Source organism: Malurus melanocephalus, unplaced genomic scaffold (genome assembly GCF_030028575.1).
Source record: "Malurus melanocephalus ecotype Western Australia unplaced genomic scaffold, MMel_1.1 scaffold_257, whole genome shotgun sequence".
Taxonomy (NCBI): domain Eukaryota; kingdom Metazoa; phylum Chordata; class Aves; order Passeriformes; family Maluridae; genus Malurus; species Malurus melanocephalus.
The window spans coordinates 196195-222952 of NW_026623489.1; the positions used below are offsets into that span (position 1 = coordinate 196195).

The 26758-nt window shown below is 42.0% G+C and overlaps 1 protein-coding gene and 4 non-coding genes across 5 annotated transcripts; all 5 read right to left on the bottom strand.

The window, feature by feature from the left end:
- Positions 1-451: 451 nt before the first annotated feature.
- NOP58 (NOP58 ribonucleoprotein) lies at positions 452-25506 on the bottom strand. The gene is made up of 15 exons (XM_057375735.1): positions 25386-25506; positions 22062-22138; positions 20293-20345; positions 18316-18440; positions 17482-17618; positions 16227-16291; positions 14791-14925; positions 13678-13823; positions 12615-12741; positions 11824-11987; positions 10984-11118; positions 9760-9821; positions 7081-7214; positions 2523-2644; positions 452-1852 (listed from the first exon to the last, which is right to left on the bottom strand). The coding sequence occupies exons 1-15, from the start codon at positions 25428-25430 to the stop codon at positions 1799-1801; spliced, it is 1581 nt and encodes a 526-aa protein (XP_057231718.1). The 5' UTR covers positions 25431-25506; the 3' UTR covers positions 452-1798.
- Positions 12372-12457, bottom strand: LOC130579169 (small nucleolar RNA SNORD11). The gene has a single exon (XR_008965959.1). It is a non-coding gene; the product is annotated as a small nucleolar RNA SNORD11 (small nucleolar RNA).
- On the bottom strand, positions 13487-13570 carry LOC130579170 (small nucleolar RNA SNORD11B). The gene has a single exon (XR_008965960.1). It is a non-coding gene; the product is annotated as a small nucleolar RNA SNORD11B (small nucleolar RNA).
- On the bottom strand, positions 15553-15640 carry LOC130579168 (small nucleolar RNA SNORD70). The gene has a single exon (XR_008965958.1). It is a non-coding gene; the product is annotated as a small nucleolar RNA SNORD70 (small nucleolar RNA).
- Positions 19916-20004, bottom strand: LOC130579167 (small nucleolar RNA SNORD70). Its single transcript, XR_008965957.1, has one exon. It is a non-coding gene; the product is annotated as a small nucleolar RNA SNORD70 (small nucleolar RNA).
- Positions 25507-26758: the final 1252 nt, after the last annotated feature.

The following is a 26758-nucleotide window of genomic DNA, read 5'->3' on the forward strand; positions in this document are numbered from 1 at the left end:
AAAATCAACATTGCCAGTASAGGGGCAGGAGAGGGAAAGACATGCTGCTTCATGACTGAGCTCCACTGGGCTGCCTYGTGAGAGGGAAGCTGGCCTGCACTGGACACTGGCTTGCAATGATAAACCAGTGTGCTATGTAAGGAAAGAAGTAAATCTCATTCCCTTGTTAGCAAAGGAATAAGGAAAAGGAAGGAAAAAGTGGCCACACAAAAATAACTTCTCTCCATTTTKATCCCACTGATTAGACTTACTAAGCAACTGATGTTCATATAAACCTTTTGATTAGGGTAAATTATATAGGACAGTTTCTGAACAGCMCATACATAATTTATCTAATACTTCTGAAGAAGCAACTACATTAATAGTTCAGAGGAAATTGAACTTCATGTCTGGTAAGGATTGCTGTTTGAAAATGCATTTACAATAAAAAAAAATCTAAAGGCATGTATAGTCAAGTCTTCCATGTCATTATGAATACTTTTTAATACCTTTGCTGCCCATTTAAACATTACAGCTTAAAGTCATCTTACTAGTCTAGCAAAAAGCAAATGAACTAGAATGATCTCAGTATTCCCAGGCAATCTCAATTAGAGCAGTTAAACTCACTACAACCTTCCTGAGGGAAAAAAAAAGGCAGTTCATATACTGGCTAGTGGCAGAATAGTGCATTAATAACTTGTTACCAAACTCATCAGGGATTTGGTTATATCCACCTGCACTAACAAGTCAATAAGCCAGGAGCAGTTCAGTACCAAGATGTGCTCAGTAATCTCTATTCCAGAGTAAAACACCACCATACTGGCTGCAGAGTTACCAAATGTTTAGCTGAAGAAGCTGAATTTTTGCTTAGGTAATACTCTACCACTACACTTAGGAAAAAATAACTTCATGTTAATTAATAAACTGAATGCTAAGCATTCATTTAAAATAGTTTAAAAAAATTGTTTCCTTTTCCACCATAAGACCTTTAGAGTCTTGATCACATGATGCTACTTCAGTGCATCTGTATTCCCACAAGAACAGCAGAATTAGCAAATAGCTGATTTCTGCTACTAATAAAGCACTTGTCTTCTCTGCTTCGTTATCAGATAGCTGAAGAATCAATTTTGCCTTGTTTTTTATTGTGGGGTTTTTTTGGTAGGTTTTTTTTGTTATTTTTTTAAAATCAAGTAAGGAAAGTTGCCAAAAACCCCATGAAGCAATTTGAAAGCTACCTCATATTTGTTCAAAACACACATCTGAACCTTGTCAGCCAGTGCAACAAAACCAAAACATTTGGAAGATGCTTTAAAAAGGCTTTATCAAGAGAACTACAGTGCAGACAATAACACATCTCAGCAGTTCAATRTATCTTTGATAATATGCATAGATACCTGTACCCATTTTATGGAGAATTTAAGAATATTACAACCTTTGAAATGTTTAAAGAATAAACTGCAACAGAACATTTACACACATAGAACTTTAAAACTTTACTTTCTTGGATAGAAAACAAGCAAACAAGTTAAAAGACAGACACATAAAACCTCCATAAAAATGTTTTAATTCCTTATCAGTGGAGATTGCTTGTGAAAAGAGGATCTATTGTGAGCTTTTAAAAAGAAGAAACCAATAATCCTCTTAAATGAGCAGAGACACCAGGATATCCTGTTCCAGGGAAAAGACAGCTATCACACTTATCTCCTTGCYCTCTTGCAACACAGGGAAGTTAGTTTTCAACAAGAGGCTAAACAAATTATGTTGAGAAATGCTACTCCAAAGCAGCTGTCTATGGGCCAGTGTTCTTCCCCACTCCTCATCAGTCTTCACCTCCTTTCATTTTCTTTTTTTTCTTCTTCTTCTTCTCTGAATTCTGCAAACAAACAAATGTTGTCATGAGCAAACCATCATGGAAAAGCAAAGCAACACATGTAGCTAGGCAACAAGGCTCACAAGCAAAGCATCACCTCAGCTGCCATGCCCAGCAAAGCACAACCCAGGAGATGTCCTTCCTCAACTGCTAAATGCACTGCCTGTTCACCCCTGCCACACTGCCACAAGCTCAGCACTGCCCTCAGCCCCTGCAGCTGACTTACAAAAAGGAGAGAAAATTAAACCCTTTGTTAAGAATAGGATTTCAAAACTAAGCAAGAAGTTGTGTATGGTCCCATCTGCTCTGCTGTTGCTAGAAGATAGCAAATCAGCAGGTACAGGCTGTGCTCCCTACAAGTCCCTGAAGCTGAGACAGATGCCTGTGGATTGGCACCAAGGGATGCTCTTCCCACTAGAAAAGATGCAAAGAGAGAAGAGCTGGGAGTGGGCAGAGGACAGGAAAGGAATGGAGACACTGCAGTCACAGACTTCCCAGATCTTATTTTGTAATGCAAACCTTCTTGGACATTACAGTGAGGGGTATCACAAACTAGTTGCATGCCATGGATTATACATATATGAATTTCYCCCCATCCCTCATTCTACACTCTTATCTTTTGGAGAGAACACGTTCCCAAAAACCATCAGGTAGCTGTGCAATTCTGCCTTACCTCAATTGTGGGGCTGGTGGGGAGCTCCTCACTCAGTATCTCCTCCTCTTCAGCGTTTTTTTCCTTATCCTTTTTCTTTTTCTTCTTTTTGACAGGTTCACCATCTTCTACAGCTGTCCCTTCTGTACCACAGACAGGAAAAAAATGAAAGGTAGGTTGTGAGTTATTGTACTTTTGTGAGTGCAAAAGGAAAAGCTATGAGACATCAGAGAATGCAATGACTCCTATTTACCCTCTGCCTTGCCCTTATCTGCATGACTACTCCCTGCTATAATCAAAATATCCARCTACTTAAAACACAAGTGACAGTGTTCAGTCAGCACTACCCACATCTTTTGGTAAAAACACTATTCTACATGCTGCTCCTGGAATTTAAAACAAGCCTGCATGTTCTCATTTGTTTGTCAAATTACCTTCAAGTACTCCGTTGGAAAAGAGATCCCCATAGTTTGGCAAATGTTTTTACCAGCAAAACAGGAGCAGCAAAAGGACTCTAAACCCCACCTTAGAAATGCATTTAGCCAGCAGCAGCTTATTCACAAGTGATTTCTCTAGCTTGATGCTGGACAGTTGTTAAGAAGCAGACCAATTTTCTTGACTGTTCAGACTGGCAAAAACAAAGATCTCAATGAAACTTTAAGCATTTAATGCAGAAATGCACTCCTGTCCTGGACATCAGGAATTATTTATAACATTATTTATATAAACTGAGCAGAGTGTCAACCCAGGGTAAGATTTACRAATGACCTTACAGTTACTTTTCAGAACTATTCATCAACAGCTGCCCTGTCTAATCACAGTGGTAATGGAACTGTGATTTACCACTCACTCCTAGAAYACATCTCACAGTCTTAGGAATACCTAAGTAAAGAAACCAAGCAGAAATCATTACCRAGCTGACAGCCTATGCAGAAGCCAGGCTATTACTGGAGGAGACCCAACCTAAATTYACTTGCACAGCTGAGTCAGTGCTGGATACCAAGTTTCACAGAGTACTCATGACTAAATTCATGACGTAGCAACCACTATCCTTCAGTAGCTACAAAATTGATGCTGAAACCAGTGGTGTTTGTGGTATGTACAATTGCTACTGAAGTTATGACTCAAGATGTCATTTTCTTACCATATGTACCCCAAGGAAAGAATCCATTTCAATTTTCAAGAACACTCACTCAACCACTTATAAAAGGAACAAGTTCAATTTCAAAAAAAGACCCAAACCACATAACCTACTAACACCTTGATTGTACCTCTTCATCACAAGTTTAGCTCCTCAAGCCAGGAGTCAAAAATACAAACTTTGCCTCCAACATTAGCTTCAGACAAAAAAAGTTGGCTTCAGGGCAAAAAATTTCTAGACATGTCTACAGAAGAATACAGCCAGCTATCACATACAGTTTTCTGACATTAAAAAACATACCAGAAGCAAAACAGCAAAATATTCCAGATTTTAAAAATGGTAAATAAAACTTTGAGTGGATTCTGCCATACASAAAATTCAGAGAAAAGTGTGCAAGCATAAGGCATTCAAACAGGTATAAAAATAGGCATCCTCATCTCCCTAGGTATGACATGGGGGAATAAAATGTAGCTGAAAAATAAGMATAAATTACATGAAAGCCATACAGTATAACAGAGGCATGCTAGCATAGTTTGCTATGCTTTCACTCAGCTGGATTGGTAARATAGGCATGTCCAAGAAAAATGATGGGCGGTAACCTTGAAAATAGAATTTCTTGTTATTACCCTACATGTCATCAAGTCTGACACACCAGGCAGTGGAACCTGTCACAATTTACAGTGCAGATGATGCACGGGGCACTCACAAGCACTGTCACTTCTCTCAGCAAGCAGCAGAGTCCTCCCTGAAGATTTCAGCTGCCTTCCAGCAAAGCTCATCACAAGATTTCACATATTTGTACCCAGCCAGAATGAGGATAAGGGCTCCAGGGGTGCTGGCTTTTTTCCTCTAGGTGCAGTACTTCTAAGTCAATCAAGGCCAGTGGGGTTTCTTTGTGCTACACAGCAGCTGACAAGGAAACCAATAGCTTTGACTATCTGGCACAGAAAGCAGCACTCTGAAGAGCAGTTTGACTGACAGCCCTGTGAGTGCTGAAGAACASCAGCAGTAGTTCCACTCACCCGTTTTCCACCATTTTTGTCTAAGCTTTTACACACAAGCCTGATGTCCTGATGCACCCTCCCTCCTCCAGATCATGYTCCACATGTACAGAATGAAGTCGCACTGCCTATCACTAAAGACATCCTGTCAAGCTTTGCTATCATTTAGGGCTTTGTATCTTGCAAGGGTTCACTCCATTAACTCCATAATTTAAGGTATTTCTCTTTTCAAGAAATACCTTCCCAAGTCACTAATTGCTGCTATACCCTGATGCTAAATGCAAGCTGATGGCTTTCCTGGGGGCTCTGGTTAGTCCTGCTGGTAGCACGCATTGTCTGGCCACATCCAACTTCAGAGACCACAGTCACAAAAACATCTGCCCTATTTCCCTTCACCAACATGAAAACAGGTTTTAGCAGACAGCTCCTTAAGTGGATTATATCTTGTTTCAGGCACTACCCTTCCACTTGGTTTCTTGACAGGKATAAAAGCTGAACATGGTTTGAAGTCATATCTCAATCCCCAACCACCTGCCAGTTCCCACCAAAGTACTGCCATTGGTGYGTCCCAAAAAGGGAGAGAGAAAACACCACACATCTCATCTTGCAGTAACATTTACACTTTGGGCTAGCATAATGCAAAATACTGTCCCCCTTTACAACAAATATTAAAAGCAATAATTTGACTAACACATTTCAGTGGCAGCTTCCCAGCTTCTTCCTGTCCTTCACCTTCTTCTTGAAATACAAACCAAATGAAAATTCTGGCTGAAGAATGCTTTTTTTTTCTGGGACTACTTTTCCACCAACCCCATTTATCATGCAGCTGCACAAACAGCATGGGGAAGGAGGGGGCAGAGATTTCTTTCACAACACACTGTCTGGATGTGCAATCTCTGACCAGGCAAAAGCTGAATASAGCACTGCATCAAAAAAGAATAGAGCCAAGAAAAGCTGACAATAAAGGCTCATATGCATCTTCAAGTGGACATACAACATAAATCATAATGCTGGGACCTCCTCTTCACTCTTCTGTGTATTTGGGACTTGCTGAACTACTCAACCTTCTAGGATCACCAAGCCCTCTCTARCACATTGGGCAATCACAGAAATCAGACTGGAAAACAGCAAGGTTATGGTCTGTCTAGCAGGTGTCAGAGAAATCCCTCTACCTCTGCTCAATAAAGCAAATGAAGCAAACACAAGGAGGTTTGTGTATAAAAGCACAAACCATTGAATAAAGTAACTGTGAACAGAAATATCCTTCTTAAACTATGGAAGTGTAGGCTGAGAGACATCAACACTTGCTTTGATAATGCAAGGGAAGCCCAAGGGGACAATTCTGGCTACAGCAAATGAACTTMGTTCAAAAGATAATCAAAAGCTGTGAGAATATCTGCATTCTCCAAGAGCAAATGGGCAAAGTTGAAGCCTCTAAAGTGCTCATGTCCTTTTCCCATTATGGTGAGTATAAGAGAACAAGCTGGGGAACACATCTTTCACAGCACAAAGGATTCTCCTTCCAAAGCAACTTTAATTCYCAGCTGTATTCAGGTTCCTGCGAGTTGCTCCAGCCATGTACACAGACACCATGAACTAAGTGGTGTCTGGACWGACCACAGCTCAGCACCACCTGAGCATGAAGAAGTATTGAACCAGAATATCTACACTCTCATCCTCTAGAACAGAGCAGCAGRAAAGGCAGAAAGAGAAGGCTCTGACAGCCCTCACCTGCTGCAGGCATGGGTAGCTGGCAAACCTTGTGAGAGGTTCGTGTCCAGATCTGGCTCTGTGTATCACAGAAGTGGCTTTAAGCCATCTTCTTTTTCCCTTATTTTCCCCTCCCAAGTYACACACTGGTGAAAACAGAATGTTTCTTAAAATGAACCACAATGTTAAACTAGATTATTTTGAAGTTGCAGTTCAAAATCTTTCTTCACACAGTAACTTATCAGAGAARGAAAGAACAACTGTGGCCATAGTTGAATTTTAGCCCCCCAGAGAATAACAATTGTTCATTGTATTACGTAAACTCAGACGGAAATTTCCAAGTGTCATTTCATGTCAAATTCTGACCTTTTTATATGTTGAAACATGCCAGAACACATTTCTAGACAGAATAAAACAGTATTTTTGAAAGAAAATAGGGCAACTTCTGGTTTTACAGAGCTGCTTTTCTGTCTTCCATATACTAAATACAAACCTGCTGAGCAAGAAATTCTGCAGAAAATWAGTTTTGTTTTTAGATGTTCTTTTATGTTTCCAAATGTTGGTAAATTGACTGCAGTCTGGTGTCAGTCCATAAAGAATCATCACCTTTTTTAAATATGCTGTCATACCCAAGGAGAATACCCAGCTACTGTGGCGGGCTGTAAATGTAAGCCCCATTGCATGATGCAAACAGCAACATGCCAGCAGCACAGGTACAGCAACCAACCTTTCATCTCTGCTTTGAACTTCTTTGCTTTCACTGCAACCTCTGTGTCTTGTTCATCCACCTCCTGAATTTTGCGCTTCTTGGAAACAACGGGAAGTGTAGAGTCACCAGATGGGTCAAATACTTTTACTTCGCTGTTATGAAGAAAAAAGTCAGTTTAAGTATCAAGAAGAGCAAACCTTCGGGTAACATCCTGCAGTTGAACACAAACTTTCCAACAAAACCTACCAAGAATACCTGAAAATCAGTCTTGCTCAGCTAACAAAACATCTCCAGGTAGTGAGGCCCTTCCTTCAATCCACAGCTGGTTTATCAATAATCACAGCTATGGAAGAGATACCCTACCCCAAGCTGTCTGATCTGAAAAAAAAGATACCAGTAAACTAAGAGCTTGATCCTGGTTTATACCTGTTCAAGGCTCTACAGAGCACTTTAATTACCCATTAAATTGATGTCTCTGATACTGAAAGCCTATCCAGCATAGCCATATGGTCACAAGCACTCAGCTCCCCACCATTTGGTATATTATTGAATTGTATTTGGTATATTACCCTATAATTGTACTTTAGAGGTAATAATACATATTTCTATATACACACACACAGAGAGCATTAGAAGTAGCTTTACTTTTGCTTTTTCTACACTGCCTCTCCACCWTTACATTAAGAGGGCAAACTCTCAGACAAGGCAGTGTAATGTTATGGCTCATGGCTGTACCACCTGACTGAACCCACTGACTTTATGAGACATTCAAARCTCTAATCTGTGTCTGAAACTGCCTCTTCTCAGTTATTGCATGCTCGTTTGTTCAGTCCCAAAGTCCTCTACAGGCTGTAGAGAAACAGCCACCCTGAAATCACTGCTCTTTAAYTGGAACTTGTAAGGAGTCACTCAACCATAAAATAGTAATGAAGCCATTTTTTTTTCTTATTCAGAACAGAATTTCTACTGAAGAAAAAGGGAATTTTAAAACAAAGTCTAAAATATTTCCTCCCCAGTCACATAATGAGCATCTGAATTTTTCTAGAAGAGGAGTCTGATGTAGCTACCTTGCACAGGTTATAAAAGCAACTGGGACTAAGTGACTGGACTGGGAAGCATGTGGTAATGCCAGYRGACAGTACCATCAACTCATCCTCYAAGCATGGGAAATTATTCTTATGGGTATTAACACTACATATGGGTTTGCAGAAACTGATTACGCAGCCTTTTGCAAACAGTGGACTCTGCTTCAGTTAAACCCAAGTGACAGCTCACTGGCTTCCTTGTCATTGTCATAACACTASTGCTAATTAAAAACAAAACAAAAAACCCGAAATCAACCCCACAAAACCATAAATAAGACAAATATAGTACCTCTTGCATCTTTTTTGGAAAGCATACAGAAATGCTTCACTTGAACCTCCTCTCTAAAAACTACCTCGCATTTAACTTCTGTTAATCTGATTTAGCTAATTTCATACAGACTCCATAGTTCCATACAAGACTAAGATTTTTGCCAATCTCATTAGAACACTAGCCTAACAACCCCATACAGCCAGTACTGCCATTTTTATATTACAAGGACAATTTGACAAGTACTGRGTTAGTTTCCCTTTTAGGCAGCCAGATTATGCCAAATAACCAGGAACTATCTTCAGATTCTCCCCAAAYCTAGACATGTTTGCAAAGCATGTCTAACAGCAGAAACATGTCCTGGCAGGAGTTCATGATTCCTCATTTCAAGAGATCAAACCCCAGCATCTATGTTGTCTCTCCAACACCCTCCTCCCTCAGCTCCTGCCTCCTGACACATCCTGACGCTTCATCTACAGTCTGCAAAAGCTGCTCCAGAAATCACAGCCAACACTACACTTGGAAATGCCTGGCATATGGAAACTAAAGTTACAGCTAGGCTCCAGAAAGATGTTTGGGGGCTGCAGAYGGGTGCAACAGTGCTATTTTTTATCTCACAGAATGAGCACTGAGCCCTGATTTTGCTGAGCTCTTGCCCTCTCTATGCCAAAGGCTCAGCAAAATAAGCAGGCCAAGCTAAGCAAGAARCCTGCAACCAAATTAAGCAATAAACCCAGATGTCACAGCACAGACTAATAATACCCTGTTCAAATCCTCAGATGTTCAGCTGTCCCAGTTGCAATTTACAGTGTCACTTYTGGCACCAGAAACTCTTCTAACAGTGTCCAGAGTCCTCACAGACCTTATCTATTGCTTAAGACATGTTACTTATGACATACAAGACTTAAACAAGGAGATGAAGCTTTGCTCAAAACCTGTGGTGCCTGTTTTTTTCCCAKTTTTTAAGAATAAGATGGCTAAGTACATCTCTAGGACAGTTTCCTAGAKATGTCAAAGAAATTAATTCATAATCTGATTTTCTCCAATTTATTTCATTCAGAATCATATAGCTGACTCTGCTAATATAACAGAAAGCTGCTGTATGTTAACACCCAGCTTTTTGGGATGCTGCTGGTAGTACCTTAAGCACTTGCTATCTGATGATGYCAGTAATTCACTACTAGAAAATCTGGGAAAAGGAAATTCTTATCATCAATGTTTAAAAACCACAGAAAATGTTTTCTGGATCTTAAGTCAAATAAGCCCACAACCAAAAAGCTTTTCAGAAATAAAAACATGGAGAGTTGTATTTACTCAGCCAAGCTGAAAGGAAAAACTATTCACCTCTTGTTCTGATACTTGTCTGTCTTGGCCAAGGCTTTTCCAGTGCCACTTATTCTTCTTATCTACAAGAAAAATTTAGACATGAAAAACAAATTACTCATAACGAAAACAATTCACAACACAAGGTCTACAGCTCTTGAAAGGAATTAAAGATGGAAAGACAGACATTTATTGCGGGTCAGGCTCTTGTGTATCTGCACCAGTTTTACATTTGAGTGTAGAGTAGTGGCAGGGAGTGTAGCTGAGAATGGCCTTCCTAATGCTGCTCTTTAAGAGTCCAATTCAAGTAAAGGGCATCTAGTACTGGATCCAATACACCACAGACACACTGACCTAACATTGTACCTCCAAATTCCCAAAAGCAGCTCAAATTAGTGCACTTTTTTTCTTTTTGCAAGAATAAGTGCATGTCAGAGCAGGTATCACACTATGGCTGGCATAAAGCCACCCTTAAAACCACAACACAGGCCCTRAACTAAATTAAATGTGTACTTGTCAGGTGCTTGGTTTGTCTTTTGGTGTTMATATGTCTCCTTGCCTTTGTTCCGATGGGAAGTTTCACCTCCTGTGAAGAAAGTGGGCAGGTTTTTCTGGATTTTTCTTTTCTGTTCTAGTGATGCCAGTACTAGAGCATTGGTATCAGATCTTCCAGCCTGGAAGGCTGAACCTTGTGGTCATTCACAAGGTCACATGCAGCAGCCATGCCACCTAAAAGAGGAAAGGGACCCTACACTCTCCCAGCACACCATGCTGATGTGTGGCAGCATGGCACAGAGGGTGTGGAGAGGCAGGATRTGCATTAGGTGGTGGGAGGGAAATGCAGCAATTTTCAGAATAACATCTTGCTTTAGCTACAGAGAAAGCTCTGTAAGACTAATCACCACCAGTGTTTGGATTCTGGGGAAGTAAAGACGGGGAGAAAGCACCAATATACCTTCTAAGGTAGATAGAAAGAAGCTATGAAGAAATGAGGCTATCTTTGCAATTCGTAGAGATGTAGGGAATGTAAAGGTAAGATCTTATTCATCTMRTTTACTGTCAAAGAACAGCTGACAMACAAATGCCTGCAGCCAACTCACACACGTGGCCACTCCAGCCAAAGCTGGGAGAAACTACAGGGTAAGGGAGACACACACCTGAGGGAGAAGTGTCAAAAAGCAGTGTGTCAGAAAACCATACCCTGAGCAAGAATGTCAGCTTCATGCAGCTCTCTGTAAGACTTACCCCTCTCTCTTCCAAAAGCCTGAGTCTCGTCTCTACTTTTAGTCTGTTYTCAGCTCCCATTTCAGCACTGGTGTTCTCTCCAAGGGCATCATAACGAATAGTCAAGGCAGTCTTTGCTGCCAGCATTCGAGAAATCTGGAAAAGACAAAAATAATATTAAATGCTAAGACTTAACATAAGGCAATGATTCACTCTAATCTGGAAACCATACCCACACACAAAAGAACAAAGTAACCATTTAATAGAGCGTTTAGTCAAAAATATAATTAGTATATCATTCATTCAACAGTGAAACACTGTTAATGTAACACCTTATTTCCTTGATAAATAAAGGGAAAYGTTTGAGACAGTAGGTCAGTTACACATTTCCTAATCTTCCCCAACTTTTAGATCAGGTTAGTTTGAAATGTAATTTCCAGCTTTMTCCACAATTCTAACACATATTCATCCATCTGCATTAGGAAAGACTCAGCTTTAAGATCAAGCTGTAAATTACTTTAGCATAAAAAAGAGTCCAATTTCMAAGCAAGACTAAAACTTGCAACACCTAAATTTACTACCACTTAAAAGTACTAACACACCCCTTGAGAAAGCCTGTGTTACATCCTAACTCAGCAGGAATCCATCTGTTATTGCTCAGATGTCAAATGGACAATCCCATTCACAGAAATGAAGGATACTCAAAGATTTGTGAGACAGTGGTATTTTCCACATAATCACAAAACAATACAGTAAAGCAAGCCATGGAAAGAGCCTAACTGTGAAGCTGAAGTCATCATGAAGCCCAAGATATTAATGCTCTGGAAAAAAAACAAGCTTATAAAGAACTCTACATCTTACCTTTCCTTTATTTTTGGTATTGCTTTGTCCCACCAGGGAGGCATGATAGATAAGGCCAAACTTAGGTGTGTCCCTTTTAGTCTTCAGTGCTCTGAAGAGCGCCTTCTCAGCACCCAGYAACTGAACCGTTGAAGCTGGATGTTTTGCCAAATTCAAGAGGGAACCTAGAATGAGGTGACACAGCAGTAGTAAAAGAAGCAGCTAGGTTAGATTCCTGCTTTTGAATAGCATAAGCAGCTCAGAGCCATCTATTTTCATGAGCAGGGTTTCACTTTTGTTTCCTGAAGGMCAGGTAAACCATTTCAGTCTTTCATGCCTCAACTGTCTTGGTTTGATTACAGCATCAGGAAGGAAGGCTGACTCAATGAAACACATTCCAGTGGAATAATGCCTACTCCTGACAGTCTGACAGCAAGAACATGTCATCACAGAACAGCAGCACAAATAAAGTGAAATAAGGCTACTACCTTGAGCCAGTCTGGTTATAAATGCCTAATGTTGGATTTTTACCTTAGAAGTGACCGAACTATCAGCAGGAGGCTCGGTAAGTGTCTCAGAAGAGGTAGTGACTTAAGTTGCCCTCACACTCCAAAAAGAATTCAGGCCAACTGAGAACTTTGTCATCACAGACTACCACCAAGCTCATGCTGGTACTCTCACKATTCCTAAAGTGCTGCCTTTGCCCCATTTACCATGAGATGTTTACATAATGCTTTCAGCTGACCAGCTCCTTGGAGAAAACCTCTGATGAGGTCATCTAAAATTTATTCACATTGGTGACTGTAACCCACCTGCATGAGCAATGAGTCTTGCTCCCACCAGTTCTCCCACCATGACAGTGAGATTAGGAGCGATGGCCATCATTCTGTTCTTCAGGTAGTCATAGAGTTGTGTCCGATACTCGGAGATTTCAATCACCTGGCACAGACAGTTTGGTCACAGGAGTCAGTATTAGCTGACCAAAAATAGTAGGAGAGAAATATAGTGACATGAGGAAGCGCTGAGTTTTACAATGTAGGAGACTAACAAATTGCAAAATGCTAACAAGCCAAGAGCCAGAACTGCAGGAAGCTTTATATAGGGCATATTCCCAGAGCAGAACTCCAGCCACAAAGTATATAGRATCTGTACTGCTTATTCCCTCATGCAATTTATCTTCTCAGCAAAACTCCTGATAAAGGAGCTGACAACATGCCAAAGACAGTGAAGCAGAACAAAAATACTTAGTAAKGACATTTTTTTTAGGACAAAACCCTGGAACATTCAGTTTTCACATAAATCTTCGCCATCATTCTCTTGTAATGGGATATATGCTCTTTAYTTGTTCCATACAAATACACATAATTAGAATGAACATAAAAGCGGAGCCTGGTCTAGACCAAAAACTCCTAACCCTGCCTCTCCCTGGTAAAGAGATCCAACTGGCACAGGGTGTTTGTCCACACCCAATCCAGACAAGAGCAGGATAGGACTCCTAATTCTTTTGGAGTTTCAGTGCTCCATTTTTAACTCAGGGGTTATCACCCAGCTTCCACCGTGACAGATTAAAAAGAGCCTATACAATGCCATTATCTCAAACACTTAGAAGCCCAAGGATAGCAAAATTCCTCCCAAAGGTAAGACTGCCACTTGCAGAAAGCCTTTTGTAGATATCAACAGCCTGAGATGGCTCAGATGAGGTAGTGACTGTGCACCCTCATGTCTAAACATCAGGAAAGCAACCATCTAGGAATCATCACTGCCATCACAAGAGTGTAAGCATTGCCCTGGGAAAAAGCTTTCCTTGGTAGAAGCGGTTCTGAAATGGCTAAAGTAGTCTCTAAAGTCTACTCYTATCCATCCCTGTGTACATACCTGATCACAGAGATGGATTATGTTGTTTATGTCTTCTTCTGATACTTCTGTCCCCATGGARATCTCAGCAGCAGCTTTCACATCCTCCTCAATCTCCTCTGGTAGGATGTCAGAAACATCAGAGGAAGCAAAATTGCTTCTGTCTCCTGTAAGGGACAGATGAAAGCTTGTTTGTACTGGGGGCGAGATGAACTAATAAAAAAAGCACAGAAACAGATGAAGATAAAAGGCCAAAATAAAAACAGTGAGTCAAGTCTGTCATCACACTATTCTGAATTCCTAAAATATATGTCAGTGTTCTGACTTTAAACCAGTTAGGAATGGGTGGAAATATTAAAACTGAAACTAGAAAAAAAACCCAGAAAACCCATACTCTGTAACACTGCATGCTTCACTTTTTCAGTAGCTGCAAAATTTTCAGTCACAATATTATAAGAAAAGAATTCCAGGAAGCACGCAGTCACCGCTAACCAAACCTATTTAATTGTTTCTGCAATTGGGGGAAGAAAAAAAGCTCCCTTAAAACCACAAGTCTACAAGTCTTCCTCCGGACTGCAGACTCCATTATTACAAAAGAAAAACCAAACAACCAACCAACCAAAAAAAAAAAAAAAAAAAAAAACAGACAACCAAACAAAAAAAAATCCCCACAAAAAACCAAGAGAAAATAAAAAAAAAAAAAAAAAAAAAATCAGTACCGAGCACATGACCCCAAGAGGTGAGGTGTTGTCCAAGATACAGCAGTCATTCTTTCTGCTCTTATGAGTAATTCTATCAGCTTCTGTCTCCAGGAACTTTCAGAAAAAGGAAACACTTTTCTTTACATCATTTTTTCAAACTGGTCTGCTGACTAACAGTGATTTTAAGTAGATGTGCTGGTGATCCATGAAGAACTGGTTGGTGACATGGCATTAACTTTCACTTCAGCTTCCAAATGGCAAATGACATCAACATCCAGATACAAACATAGCCTCTTGATCACCTGGCCCTATTTACCCTACCATTGCTACGGGGTCAAGACCAGCTGCAGTGAGTGGGTCTCCACAGCAGTGCCACTCATGCCATGCCCACTCCATGCCCCACGCTGCAGGYTTGGCTGTCCTCACTACTCACCAACTTTCCTCACACATTTACAGTATGCCAGGTTATCTGTGATGATTTTGCCCAGTTCAGGGAAGTGCCAACCATACCAYTCCCGACAGCGCATGATGTAGTTATTCAGTTCTTTGTCCAAGTCATCCAGAAGAGCTAAAAGAAAGAAGAACGGATTTCTTTTTCTAAAATGGTAACCTAAAAATGTGGTACTCTCTAACCAAAAAAGTTAAATAGTGTAAAGATATATTAACTGAAGTATTCCACTCTATAAATACTGGTATAAACCASACTGCAGTACACTAGAAATCTTTACTTTTCAGAAAACTTCATAATAGCAGGCACAATACTATGGGAATGTTAGGATTCCCATGAGTGTGGCCTCAAAGTTTTATCACTGGGACTGTCTTGGACAGACTTTGTAACAGCTGCAAAGCACATTCCCTTTGAAGTGAAGCAGCAGCCAGTTATCCTTCCTGTCAGTCAGCCAAAGTGCTACATACAAGGTTGATGTAAAATGCAGTTATCCAGATAACTTTCAGGAAAAAATGTTTTAATGGTAACAGACTGATCTTGTATTCCATTACTTGATTTGAAAGATCAAACCTTTTAGTTGCTGTTATAATATAAACATACCAAATACAAAGCCAACAGGCTCACCATTTATCAGATATGACCAATAACCAGATCTATAATTTACCAGAGTAGAGCATCTACAGCATAYATTACTAGTGCTATTGCCCTGAGGCTAAAATATTTCCTGCTAATGCAATACCAACATTCCCATCTGTTGTCTCAGTGGTAGTGACGAAGGAACTGAATTACATCATTAATTTCAGTTTAACTACGTTTCATCATTGGCAACAGTCTGGGAATTAGTATTCCAAAGAGGATTTGTCACCACTGCTTCACAGCAAGCGTGCAGATTACGAYGTGTATGTCTTCAAGGAAAAATGAGGAATGGGCTTTCCCAACTGCTTTAACAATTTCAGTCTGTTTTCCATTTAGAAAGCAAGGAGACAAAATGCAGTGTTATGCACTGCAATGCGTTGGACATGCCTAATGCAAGAGTCTATTTCTACATTGTCCACTACACAAAATACCACCTAAACCATGGGCCAGAAAATGCTGTCCTGTGGGGCCCACTCTCCCTGCACTACTCAGAAGGGAAGCATGTTGGGAAGGAAAGCCCTTAGAGGATTGAACACTGCCTATAATTCAACTGATTTCTATGCTAAGAAAAAGTGCACRCCAGTTTATTGTATCACCCTAAAAATGTTCCTGCTTGTGGAAAACATTATTAAGAAGACATGCTTTATGCCTAGCTGAGCATCAGTGCCCAATTTATGAAGACAGCCTAGAAGGAAATTGACATCAATATTTTTYTGTAACCAATGTAAAGAAGTCAGCTATCCTAAGCCAAATCCATTAATAATTTAAGCTCTCAATATACTTACAAATTGCCTGGATAATCATGGTATCTACTTTGTCTGGGCTGAATTTCAACTTGTATCGGGAAAGGCTGAGGAGACAGAAATACAGTTTCATCAGAATCCTGACATCCTGTTGCAGAACATGCYCCTCCTGTTCCTTTTTAAAATAAATACAGTTGTCCACAGGTTGATTCAAACCAAGCTCAGATCTGTGTGACTGACTGCTCTCAGCTATGGCCAGAAGCCACACTGACACAAGCTTCACAACAGCTCTGACAAGTGTCCACTCACATACCCTGTGAGCAGGGTGAAAGGGAAAGGTAAGGCTATTGGTAYCACCTGCAGCAGACTGAACTCAAGTGCTGTGGCAGGAAATTGGCCCTTGGTTGGTTTTTCTGCATGGTTCCCCACAAAAAGCATTTGCCAAGAGCACCTCCAGTTGAGCAGCAGCTGGAGGCAATCCACCAAACTGCATCTCCCCAGCAGCAAATACCAGCAACACTAATGTGAAGCAACAAAAGAAACTTCCTGGAACAGATTCTCACTGTCTCAGAAAGCCCATTACCATCCGGCTTTAATGAATATTTAGAATTTCTCTGTAGCTACAGTGAAAGACACTTGGTATCAATGAGGATTTGCATCTTAAAAGTCTTTTCAATATTAATGCACATTTTCTAAGCAAACACGTATTTTTAAAGAATTAGGTATGGCAAAGCACTTCTCTAACTTGTAAATGGCTTGTGACAGAACAAGCTCATGTCAGAATATAGATTAAAAAGTTACTCGCTAATGGATGCCTGATCCCATTGTGATCCAACAACTTTGTATTTAACTATTACTCCACTACACCAAAATGGAAGCAAGAACAAGGTGGGAAGAACAACCCTGCCTTTAATATTTGCATTATCTATTATATGGGTATCTATTCTGGCATAAATCAGCAAACCAGGATCTCCACCTTGTGTGTTAGAGGCRATGGAGCTTTAAATGACTCACTTKWCTGCTCCTGACACATTCCAGAKGAAATCCTGARGTATATAACACGAAAAGGAAAGCTGCCAACTTCATCTTTGGGTGAAGATGAAGCCTTTCCCTACAGGGTGGGTGCAAACTGGAAAACATTTCCTTTCTAAAACAAAATTTCAGATACAAAAGAATCTTGACTTASAGAGTATGAGACCATGTCACATACTCAGAGACACTTCAAGCAGCACAGCACAGCCAGGGACACAGCAAYAGGGCAGACATGGGATGAAACAGAGCTGTTGTAGGAACTCACCTGTGTGCCAGACCCAGGCACATTGCTGCCATCTCTCGAGAAGGGAGCCCTGTTATAAGCCCTTCAATCTGKGAGCGAATTCCTCTCATCAGCTCTGTAACCATTGGACTGTGTATACAACTCAAATTCAGCTTCTCCTGTAGGGGGGGAAATCAATGGTCCAAAGTCAGGCACAAGACAATATTCCTCTGAAGTTCTTCTTCTGGCAGCCTTACGTCATTGTAACTGGTTTTCCCACTGCAATGCCATGATCACAAGTTTCATCCATTTCTGTTGCTCMAGGTATTGACACCCCCAGTTCCCCACACAGTTAATATTCCACTTTGAAGAGCAAATTTGTAATTAATGCTCTACCTGCTATGTAGAACATCCAACTTAAGATTCAAGATTCTGAAGTTTACTAGAAACAGTTTGGCCTGCAGACTGAGGAACCCTGGTGCCTACTCCCAACACAACAATAAGTCATCACCCTACGACTCTGCATCTGCTGGTGAGGAATAAGTGAGTCTGCCTGGCTCAGGCTTTTTGGTTGGTTCCTCCTCCCACTCTTTTTTCTGATTAAATCACTAGGAAAATTGATTTTTTAACTTGCTGGGATTCTAACTAATATTTAAGAGAGAAATCAAATCAACCTGAACACCTCAGTCATTCTTACCATATCAGCCACATGGGAACTCAAGACATCTTCTCTGTACACACACTAGGATTAACTATCCTCTATGCTGCAAACACAGCATTGGCAGCACAATCCATTGCCAGTAACTGCAAAATCCCTGGAATCTGCCTTTAACAATTCAGTAGCACAAAAGGAAGAACAGTAAAATCAGTYATCACCTTTATGACACCTCCAAGTTTGGCATCTGCCACAGCCAACTGCTCATGGGCATCTTTTGCCACTATCTTCTTGAGAATTTTCTTCAAGTTCTTGCTGAGTTTGCCTTCTACAAGAGCTGTGGATGCTGAATAAAACAAAAAGACCAACAATGCAGTTTTTTTCCCCTCCTAAAACCTATAAAAATATAACTCCTAACTTCATGCATTTAACTGCCCACAGCAGCTCTAGTCTGAGCTGTAATACCACTTTGGACACGCAGCACCTAAAATCAAAATAGAAGAACATTAYACACTTACTCCTTGGAAGGCCAAAATCAAAAAACTTTTCTCCTAGATGCCTCTCCTTTCTCCATATGTTTTCAGTTCTATTTTTGCAAATTTTGTTTAACGATCTCTACWAACAGCATGCCATATGCTTCAGATACATGTTTAACATTTCCAAAGACAAGGTTATATGGGAATATTTTGTGTATCATTTAATTAACCAACCATTTGCYAGGTCCCTTAGGCAGCAATCATGATAGCCTAAATTGAGTAATGGCTTTATTTGCATTCTCTGGTGATGATAATGTACAATCTAAAGCCCCAGGAATGATGCCAAACATGCTGACTGGGCAGTCAGACAGACCCTTTTAATACAGCATGCAGACAGGAGAATCTTTAAAGGATGTTCTTCATTCTCAAATATTAATAGATCTGTAGAAGCTTTACAATCCCACACAATATATTTTAAGCAGGCACTTATACAACTCTCTTTGAGAGTAAGCTCTGTGCTCCACTGAACTTCTGTGATTGATACATCTTCATCCCAGTAACAAGAGCAGAAGCCAGTGATTCTTGGTTTCCASAATCTTAATGACATSTAAGAGTAAAATCTAAGTGCTATGYTGAGTTTCCTCTCAACAATTTTACAATGCAGATTATTTTCCACCTTTCAAGCTGTTCAATAGCTTCTAACCCACTTAAAACAGTCTTCCCTTCCAAATAAAAGGGATGTAARTAGTCTGAACCTCTCTGTTTCACAGATAAAAGTAAACTTGAAAAAAAAAAAGTAAACTTGAAACAAAGTAGTAGAAATTTTTGGATTTTTTTGTTCCTTTTTTTTTTAATCAGCCTAACCATACATGAACTGAATCCAAACCTATGCAAAAGCCACATAATCCAAAAAACATGCCATGGAGAAGAAGGTACAGCAGCTTCAATCTCAGTTCTTTTACTTGCATCTYGTGTTTGATGGTAGTGTCTCCATTCCTGCTTCTTTGCTYCCTTTATMAGCTATCCYRACCACATCACAAWWKGAAGAACTGTTCTTTAGTTAYAAATGYGATCTGGAATATCCTCCTACTAATKTCATACCAGCACATTCAGCAGCAATTGTCACACCATTTCKGAATTGTTACCTAGAATTCCTATCATTCCTGTTCAAACAAGGCCACAGCATCAAGCATTTAAATTAGYAAAAATCATCAAATACAAGGCCTTCCACTTTGTTTAAACTCCTGATTTTAAGGTGAATATATACCTTTCTTTAGGCTGAAAACCACAGACATAAGGTGTCCATAAAAACCAGGTGGTTGTTATAATCARTGTTCTCTAATACCTGTCTGCTGTCTCAGTGGTAGTGACGAAATGTTGACTCAAATCAGTTATATTCAGCTTTAACAAGAATCCATCATTGACAACAGACAGACTATATCTATCAGTCAAAACTTAAATGGTGCTCATTTGTAAGCTGTTTGGGAAACATGCACTGAAGGAAAAAACTAGACTTTATTACATCTTTACTACAGTATAGACTGGATAGGCGACCTCACAAACCATCAAAAATAGCTCACTTTGAAAAAACTGTAATTTAAAAGCTAAAAAAATAAACAGAGCACACAGAGAGGTAAGTAATGAGTGAAGTAGTGCATAATAGGATTTTCTTTTTTATAAGAACGTTTGGTTTTTTGGTAAAAATAATGTTAACTCACTTACCAGCAAGTGCTTCTGTTGTGTCCTGAAATTTTTCAAAGTGTTTCAGCTTTACTCTACAGAAATAAAAYGAAAGTGTGTAAATGAATGTACGTAAACCACATGCTAGAACCTTTTTATCTTTTTTCTGCCTCTGTCTCTACAGTTCCTCTCTTTTCCCTAAGGCTTCAAGAGAGCAGAGATCAGTATCCAGATCCTCAAAAAGTGTGAGAGCACTAAACTGGCCAACTGAGTCTRGTGTGACTTTTCAACTGGGTCCCACAATAGTTATATAAAAGAAAAAAKAAAAAAATATTTTTGATTYGGTATTTCTTGGACCAACACCACCAGCAAAACTAACCCCCCTTTTTGCTTTGTAGTTCATATTTAAAGACAGACATCATCCATTTAAATTTCAACACTGCACCCTGATTGACTGATGATAGCATCTTCCCACTCMTCTTCAAAAAGAAATATTCTGCCTCTGTGGAATGCAGAGCCTGCACAGCTCAGATTTACCATGCTTTTCAACCAAATGCATCTTCAAAGACTTCAAATTTGAACTGATTCATTGCCCATGAATYCTCAAGTCCTCCCCTGTAATTAGATGTTAGAATACAAGTTCTGAGCTGAGCTTAAAACAACAAAAATTTCTTTCAYGCCCTAAGTGCTGACCAGAGCCAAAAATCATATGAACAGTGTTTAACCACACTGTGTCAAATCCTTAGGCACAGCTTCTTGCCTCTTCCCCTCACAGTCCGTGGTGTTGATACACAGTTGATATACAGTTACAGTTAAGAAGCCATCTCAATCCAGTAAATTCCTTGTCAAGGACAGGGATTTGACTAATCCTGTTCTGATTAACCACTGCTCTTTGTGAGTCAARTATCTGCAAAGGAAGCAAGGTCACAGATAAAGCTGAATGCTTGAGTTAAGCACTTGCAGATCCCAACAGAAGCCTCAGGCTTACACTGATGCCTTTACAGAAAGGTAAAAGAGGAATCATTTTTATCAGAGTAGAGATCCCATTAAGAGCCACAACCTGTGTAACAAGCAGCCAAAATGATGTTTCCAAGACAAGATTGACCACACCATGAACAGGCAGATGTAGGACATTCCAGCCTTTTCTCTAAATACTGTTACAAAGCTTTACAGGACAGATACGAATGACAAGGCACAGCTCCTTCAGATGCATCCATTATAATCAAATTAGATTTGGTTAGAAATCTTCCAATAAAAACACCCTAGACAGACTTGGAAGGAACTCACCACTGTTCCCAGATTTAGGGCAATTTGCTAGAAAGGCCAGCTTGATCAGCAGACACTACAATCCCTGTGCAGCTCTGCAGTGGTGCTAACTCTAACTGATGGCATGGGCAACAACACTAGCTCTCAATTCACAGTGATTTGCATAGTTTCATCTGGATTAAACTTACCTTTCCCAAAAGAATTTCCTTTGAGCACAAAAAACTGTCATTTCAGATACTTCCAGAATTACAAGCTTGGATGTTCTTGTCAAAGCACCCACATCACCTTAAAATATCACTCAGTCTTTTGCTTYGGTGACACAAGGTAACCTGTGTGACTTTTGCTGCTTAATTACACCGTAAGGTATTTCTTTCATTTGATATTCCATTGTGTCTCAGAGTACCTAATGCCACATTATCATTGTTCACAGCTTTTACAATACTGAAAACCAAAAACAATACTTCATTCTGGCTCAGATGTGCATAACTATGGGCAACCATGTCCTTCCACAACCTACACTACTATCCCCACATAAAGCTGCTTACATTTTGTTTGCTTTTTCAGGAGTTTCAAATTCTTTCCACAGACTGTCAACCTCTTGGAGCTTTTTCTCATTCAGAACCTGCAAGAAAAAAAACACAACACATAACCATATTTAGTTCACTTTCAAACAATCTTCAATCCACAAGACCTGAAACATTTACAGTGCAACCAACCACTCTGCAGTTAGTTAACACTGATTGAGTCAAGAAACTCAACTTCAGTGATCTCCAGTTTCACCATTCTCTCAGCAGCTTTACCCTACTGATAGACACATGGTAGTGCAGTGCTTTTACTTTCACCTGAATTACAGAAATTCTTCAATAATGGCTGTTTCCTCCTGGACCTGGCACATAATCCTCTTTTTACTTATCAAAACTGGGCTTGCTCCACCTCCTCCTCTGAACTCACTCACGACCCCAGTGACACAAAACCAAAGTTGCCACTGCTTTGGAAAAATAAAACGTCTGGGAAGCCTAACAGGAAGGAGTGATCCCCCAAATTATTTTTATTGATCAGAGCTAACCCAAAGAAACAGAACATCCCTGTAAAGAGTTGTCACAAGAGCTTAGTCATCAACTGAGCCAAGAATTATCTAAAACACAGCAATGCTTAATCCCATCCTGTACACATGGATCCCCTCATCTTTTAAACAGCACAAGATTAACACACTCTTGGAGCCTTATATACATTTCACAAAATGCAGATTGCACTATAAATTCCCAGAAAACTGCTCAGGGGAATAGTCAAGATCTTTACAACACTGTGTTCTTTATATCTCGCTCAAAAATCTTCTGGTTTTGTCCCCACAATGCAAATCCAACACAATTGCAATTTAACTCAGTGCAGTGATATTATGAATTTTGCTCCCTGGCACATTTTTAAACCCTGGTTGAAGGAGGTTGTCTTTTTWAAAACTCAATTAGTAGCTGAGTAAGTAAACATAGTAATTAACTTCTTACAGGGCTCTGAGGCAAAGAAAACTTTGGGCAACTCTTCCTTTCCTCAGCTGGACAATTCTTTCCTCCAGTGCATCTTACCTATACAGAGGCCTATAGAATTTTCAGCTTCTATAAACAGACATGGGCACACAGAGAAAGTAAAGACTTMGAAACTGCTAAAATCCAGACTCATAGCCTATAAAAATTATACACCTACAGATAATCTGTCCTTCCAGAGAGTAAGATTATTGTAAGTAAATGATACTAAGATAGAAAGTCTTCCAAGATCTAGAACATGGCTATATCCCAYTTGCCCTTAGTATTTGCTCCTCTGATGGGAGCAGCACCTGGAACATGTGAGAGCTACACAGCTTCCAGAAGACAGTTCTTGACCACCAAGGCCTGCAGACTGAGCACATTTATGCTGGCAACAAACATTTGTGGTCACTGCCAAAAAGGAAGTGGGTGACCATGACCATCCCCAAAATTCAGAAACAAAAATCTGTCCAACTTTCAAGTAATTAAAAAACAAACACCCCAAATCCCCAGTGGTGTCAAATTTTCAGAGACTGCTTAAAAAAAAAAAAAAGAAAAGTAGCTAAACTCTGCAGAGAACATTTCAATACAGAATGTACAAGTATAACAGTGACACAAATCTGCAGTTGAACAGCTGCCCTGTCCAGGGAAGGAATGCTGTGTGATTGAGCTTTTCCTTGTAGACAGGCACTGTGGCTGAGGTTTCAGTGTTTCCAGCCTCGGCAGCTGACAAGAGACTCAGCATGGAAAACCACAGCTTCTCTCAAAATACATACTTTAATAAAATACTGCAACTACTCTTTTCCAGCAGACAGCTTTCACCTCTCCCCAGCCACACTGTGTATCCCTCACAGCCAGCCCAGCCCTGCAGCAAACACTCCAGCACCTCTGCAGTCCTCCCTGCATGTCCCTCTTCCTAACTTTGCATTATGTCTACCTACTCTGCTTTCAGAAATTAAATTATTCATTATTTTCAGCCTCTCCTGGCTCCTGTGAAAGGCTGAAAGGGCTTGGCTCACCACACTAGAGATTTCAGCCTGCTCAAGATTTTYTTTTTAATTTTTAGTAACTTTGAAAGCACAGGATACTATTCTTTGAGAACATCCAGTGAGCAAAACCTTCAGGGAAACTGCTCTATGTACATCAGTTCCACAGGCAGAGGTGTTGAGAGGCAGGCACAGAACAGAAGCAATCTACTTTTAGAAGTACTTCTGTCTTCTTCCCAAGACCAACATCTTGAAATCCTCCTTGCCTTAATAGCACGGCTTCACTCCAATGAGGAAGGAAGATTTCAGGGCAGAGGAAGAAGATATGGTGCTCCACAGAGCAGCAAGGGTGCAGTTTTGCTGCAGACAAGGGGGTGCTCTCTTTGCACCAGCATTCACGTTCACGCAAGCTAAACCCCAAGACTAAGCTGGAGGGAAGAAAAATAAAGATGCTACGGTCAAACTGTGAAAAAGCTGGTGAAACTACACAGGGACCAACAGCCTACCAAGGGGAAAGTCAGAAGGGAGCACAGCACTACAGCAGYACTCGTTTAGGATTGCTCAAAGCTCAAAGCCCCACGAAGCTGCAGCCCCGAACCACCCGGTCAGGAGGCTGGCAAAGCTCTGGGAAGAGATCTGCGAAAGATCTGGGAAGAGATCTGCGAGATCTCTGGGAAGAGAGCGAGGTGGAGACACGGGCASTCCTGCAGGGATCCTCACATTCTCCGCGCCCGGCCCGCTGTAGGGAAGCGCCCCAGGCCAGGGCAGTGTGAGCCGCACACTCCCGGGAACGCTGCCCGGCTCCCCCGCGCCCCCTCACGCACCAACGCGGCTCTGCTGGAGCGCGATCCACGAGGGTACGGCCAGGAACAGAAAGGGGTCAACACTCCCAAACCCGGGTGCGTCCAAAGACGCCAAAAAGGGCACGGCCACGAGCGCACAGCTTCCTACCAAACCCACCCCGATAAAGGAGAGACAATGTGGGCCACAGGTGATGTGTGCCATGCCTGGCAGGCACCGAGCACTCCCTCCTTCTCCCACCGAGCACCTTCAGCCTCCTCCGGCAGCCCCACAGCCCCGTCCCCGAGGCCTCGCTCATAACGCGGCCCCTGTGCTCCCAGCCCCGGCCCTGCTCGCCCCGCGAGGGCCGCACGGGATGCGGAGACCCTCACTGCCTCCCTCCCTCACTCTCACTCCCGCCCGTGTTTGCCCCTCATCCCCACCGCAGGCCCGACGCGCTCCCCTTCTCCCTCCCTCGTGCTCCGCCGCAGCTCGGCGGCCGCTCCCCGCGTTACGACCCGCCGGGCGAGCGCATGCCGCGGCGGGGCGAGAGGCACCGCGCCCGCCCCCGAGCCCCCCGGCTCACTTTGAAGATGGCGTAGCCGGCGGCGGTCTCGAACAGCACCAACATCGCTGCGGCGGGCGGGGGGCGCCACGTGCGCCGCGGCACCGGAGCGCTGCGGAGGGGAAGCGGAAGCGGCGGCGGTGGAAGGGAAGGGGCGGTGATCGCGCCGCGGAGAAGGGAAGCGGCGGGGCCGCCTTCCGCTCCAGAGCCACGTGGCGGGGCCGCCCCCGCGCCACTGCCGGCCCCCGGTGCCACCCACACCCCACTGCCGGCCCCCGGTGCCACCCACACCCCACCCCACCCCGCCCTGCCGCAGGGTCGAGCCTCCTGAGGCACACAGACATTCACACAAACCCGCGGCAGCTTGCGAGTTTCTGGTATGCTCCTCGGGGGCAGTGGGCCCTGCCCAGCTCCTCTCGGTGCCGCAGGCTCAGCCACCGTAGGCAGGAAACGGGTTTGTTCCCCGGGACTCGGGTGGCTTTTGTTTCCCGAGCCGGCCGCCCGGGGTGTCGTGGTTCAGCCCTCAGCACACAGCGGGCTGGTTCTCTGTGCGCTCCGCTCTCGCTCCTGCGGCCTGCTCTGCAATTCCTCGCACACAGTTCCTTTATGTAAAGAATCAGTTCCTTTATGTAAGGAATTTCTGCAAGTGCAGTTGTGTGTGTTTAAAAGCTTTGCTTCTCCGACAGACAAGAACAAAATGATACTCTTATTAAACACGCGTTTAAAACGCCGCTTGTTTCCCCACGCTGCTGTGGTGTCCCCGGGGTTCGGGCAGTTCTGTCCGGGGGAAGGCAGAGCCTGGAGGGGTCATTTGTGCCACTTTGTGCTTTGTGCCACTTTGTGCTTTGTGCCTTGGCACGGCCCCTGTGTGCCAGGCTGACCTACTTGTGTGCCCCGGCCCTGCTGAGGAGCCGAGCAGCTGCCTGCTGGTGGGAGGCAGGCGGAAAGCGCCGCTCCTTGCCCTCAGAAATTCCCACTTAYTTCGCAGGGAGGGTTATCTGTACTGAAAAGCGGCAGAGATTTTCCTGCCCGCAGGAAGAGAGGCTCCAAGCGACGCTTGGGTTTGATTTGTATCAGACGTTCATTGCTGAATTTTATGCAACTATGTATATGAGTCAGCACGCCTTTGTTTCCTCCATGCCAGGAGCATGTTGGAAAGCCAACAGAGAAATCTGTGGACTTGCATAATTCTGAAGATTTTTTTAAAGGAAAGACTTCAGTGCTTTACATAACATAACCAAATTTGTTAACTCTCAATACCAGTAATATTGCCAAAGAAATTAGGTTCAAGGGGGCACAGAATTTCCAGGTTCCACCTATTTTTAAAGTGCTGGTTCTGGCCCTGCTGGCTGGGGCAGAACTATTATTGTGTAAGAGCTATTGCTACTTACCCA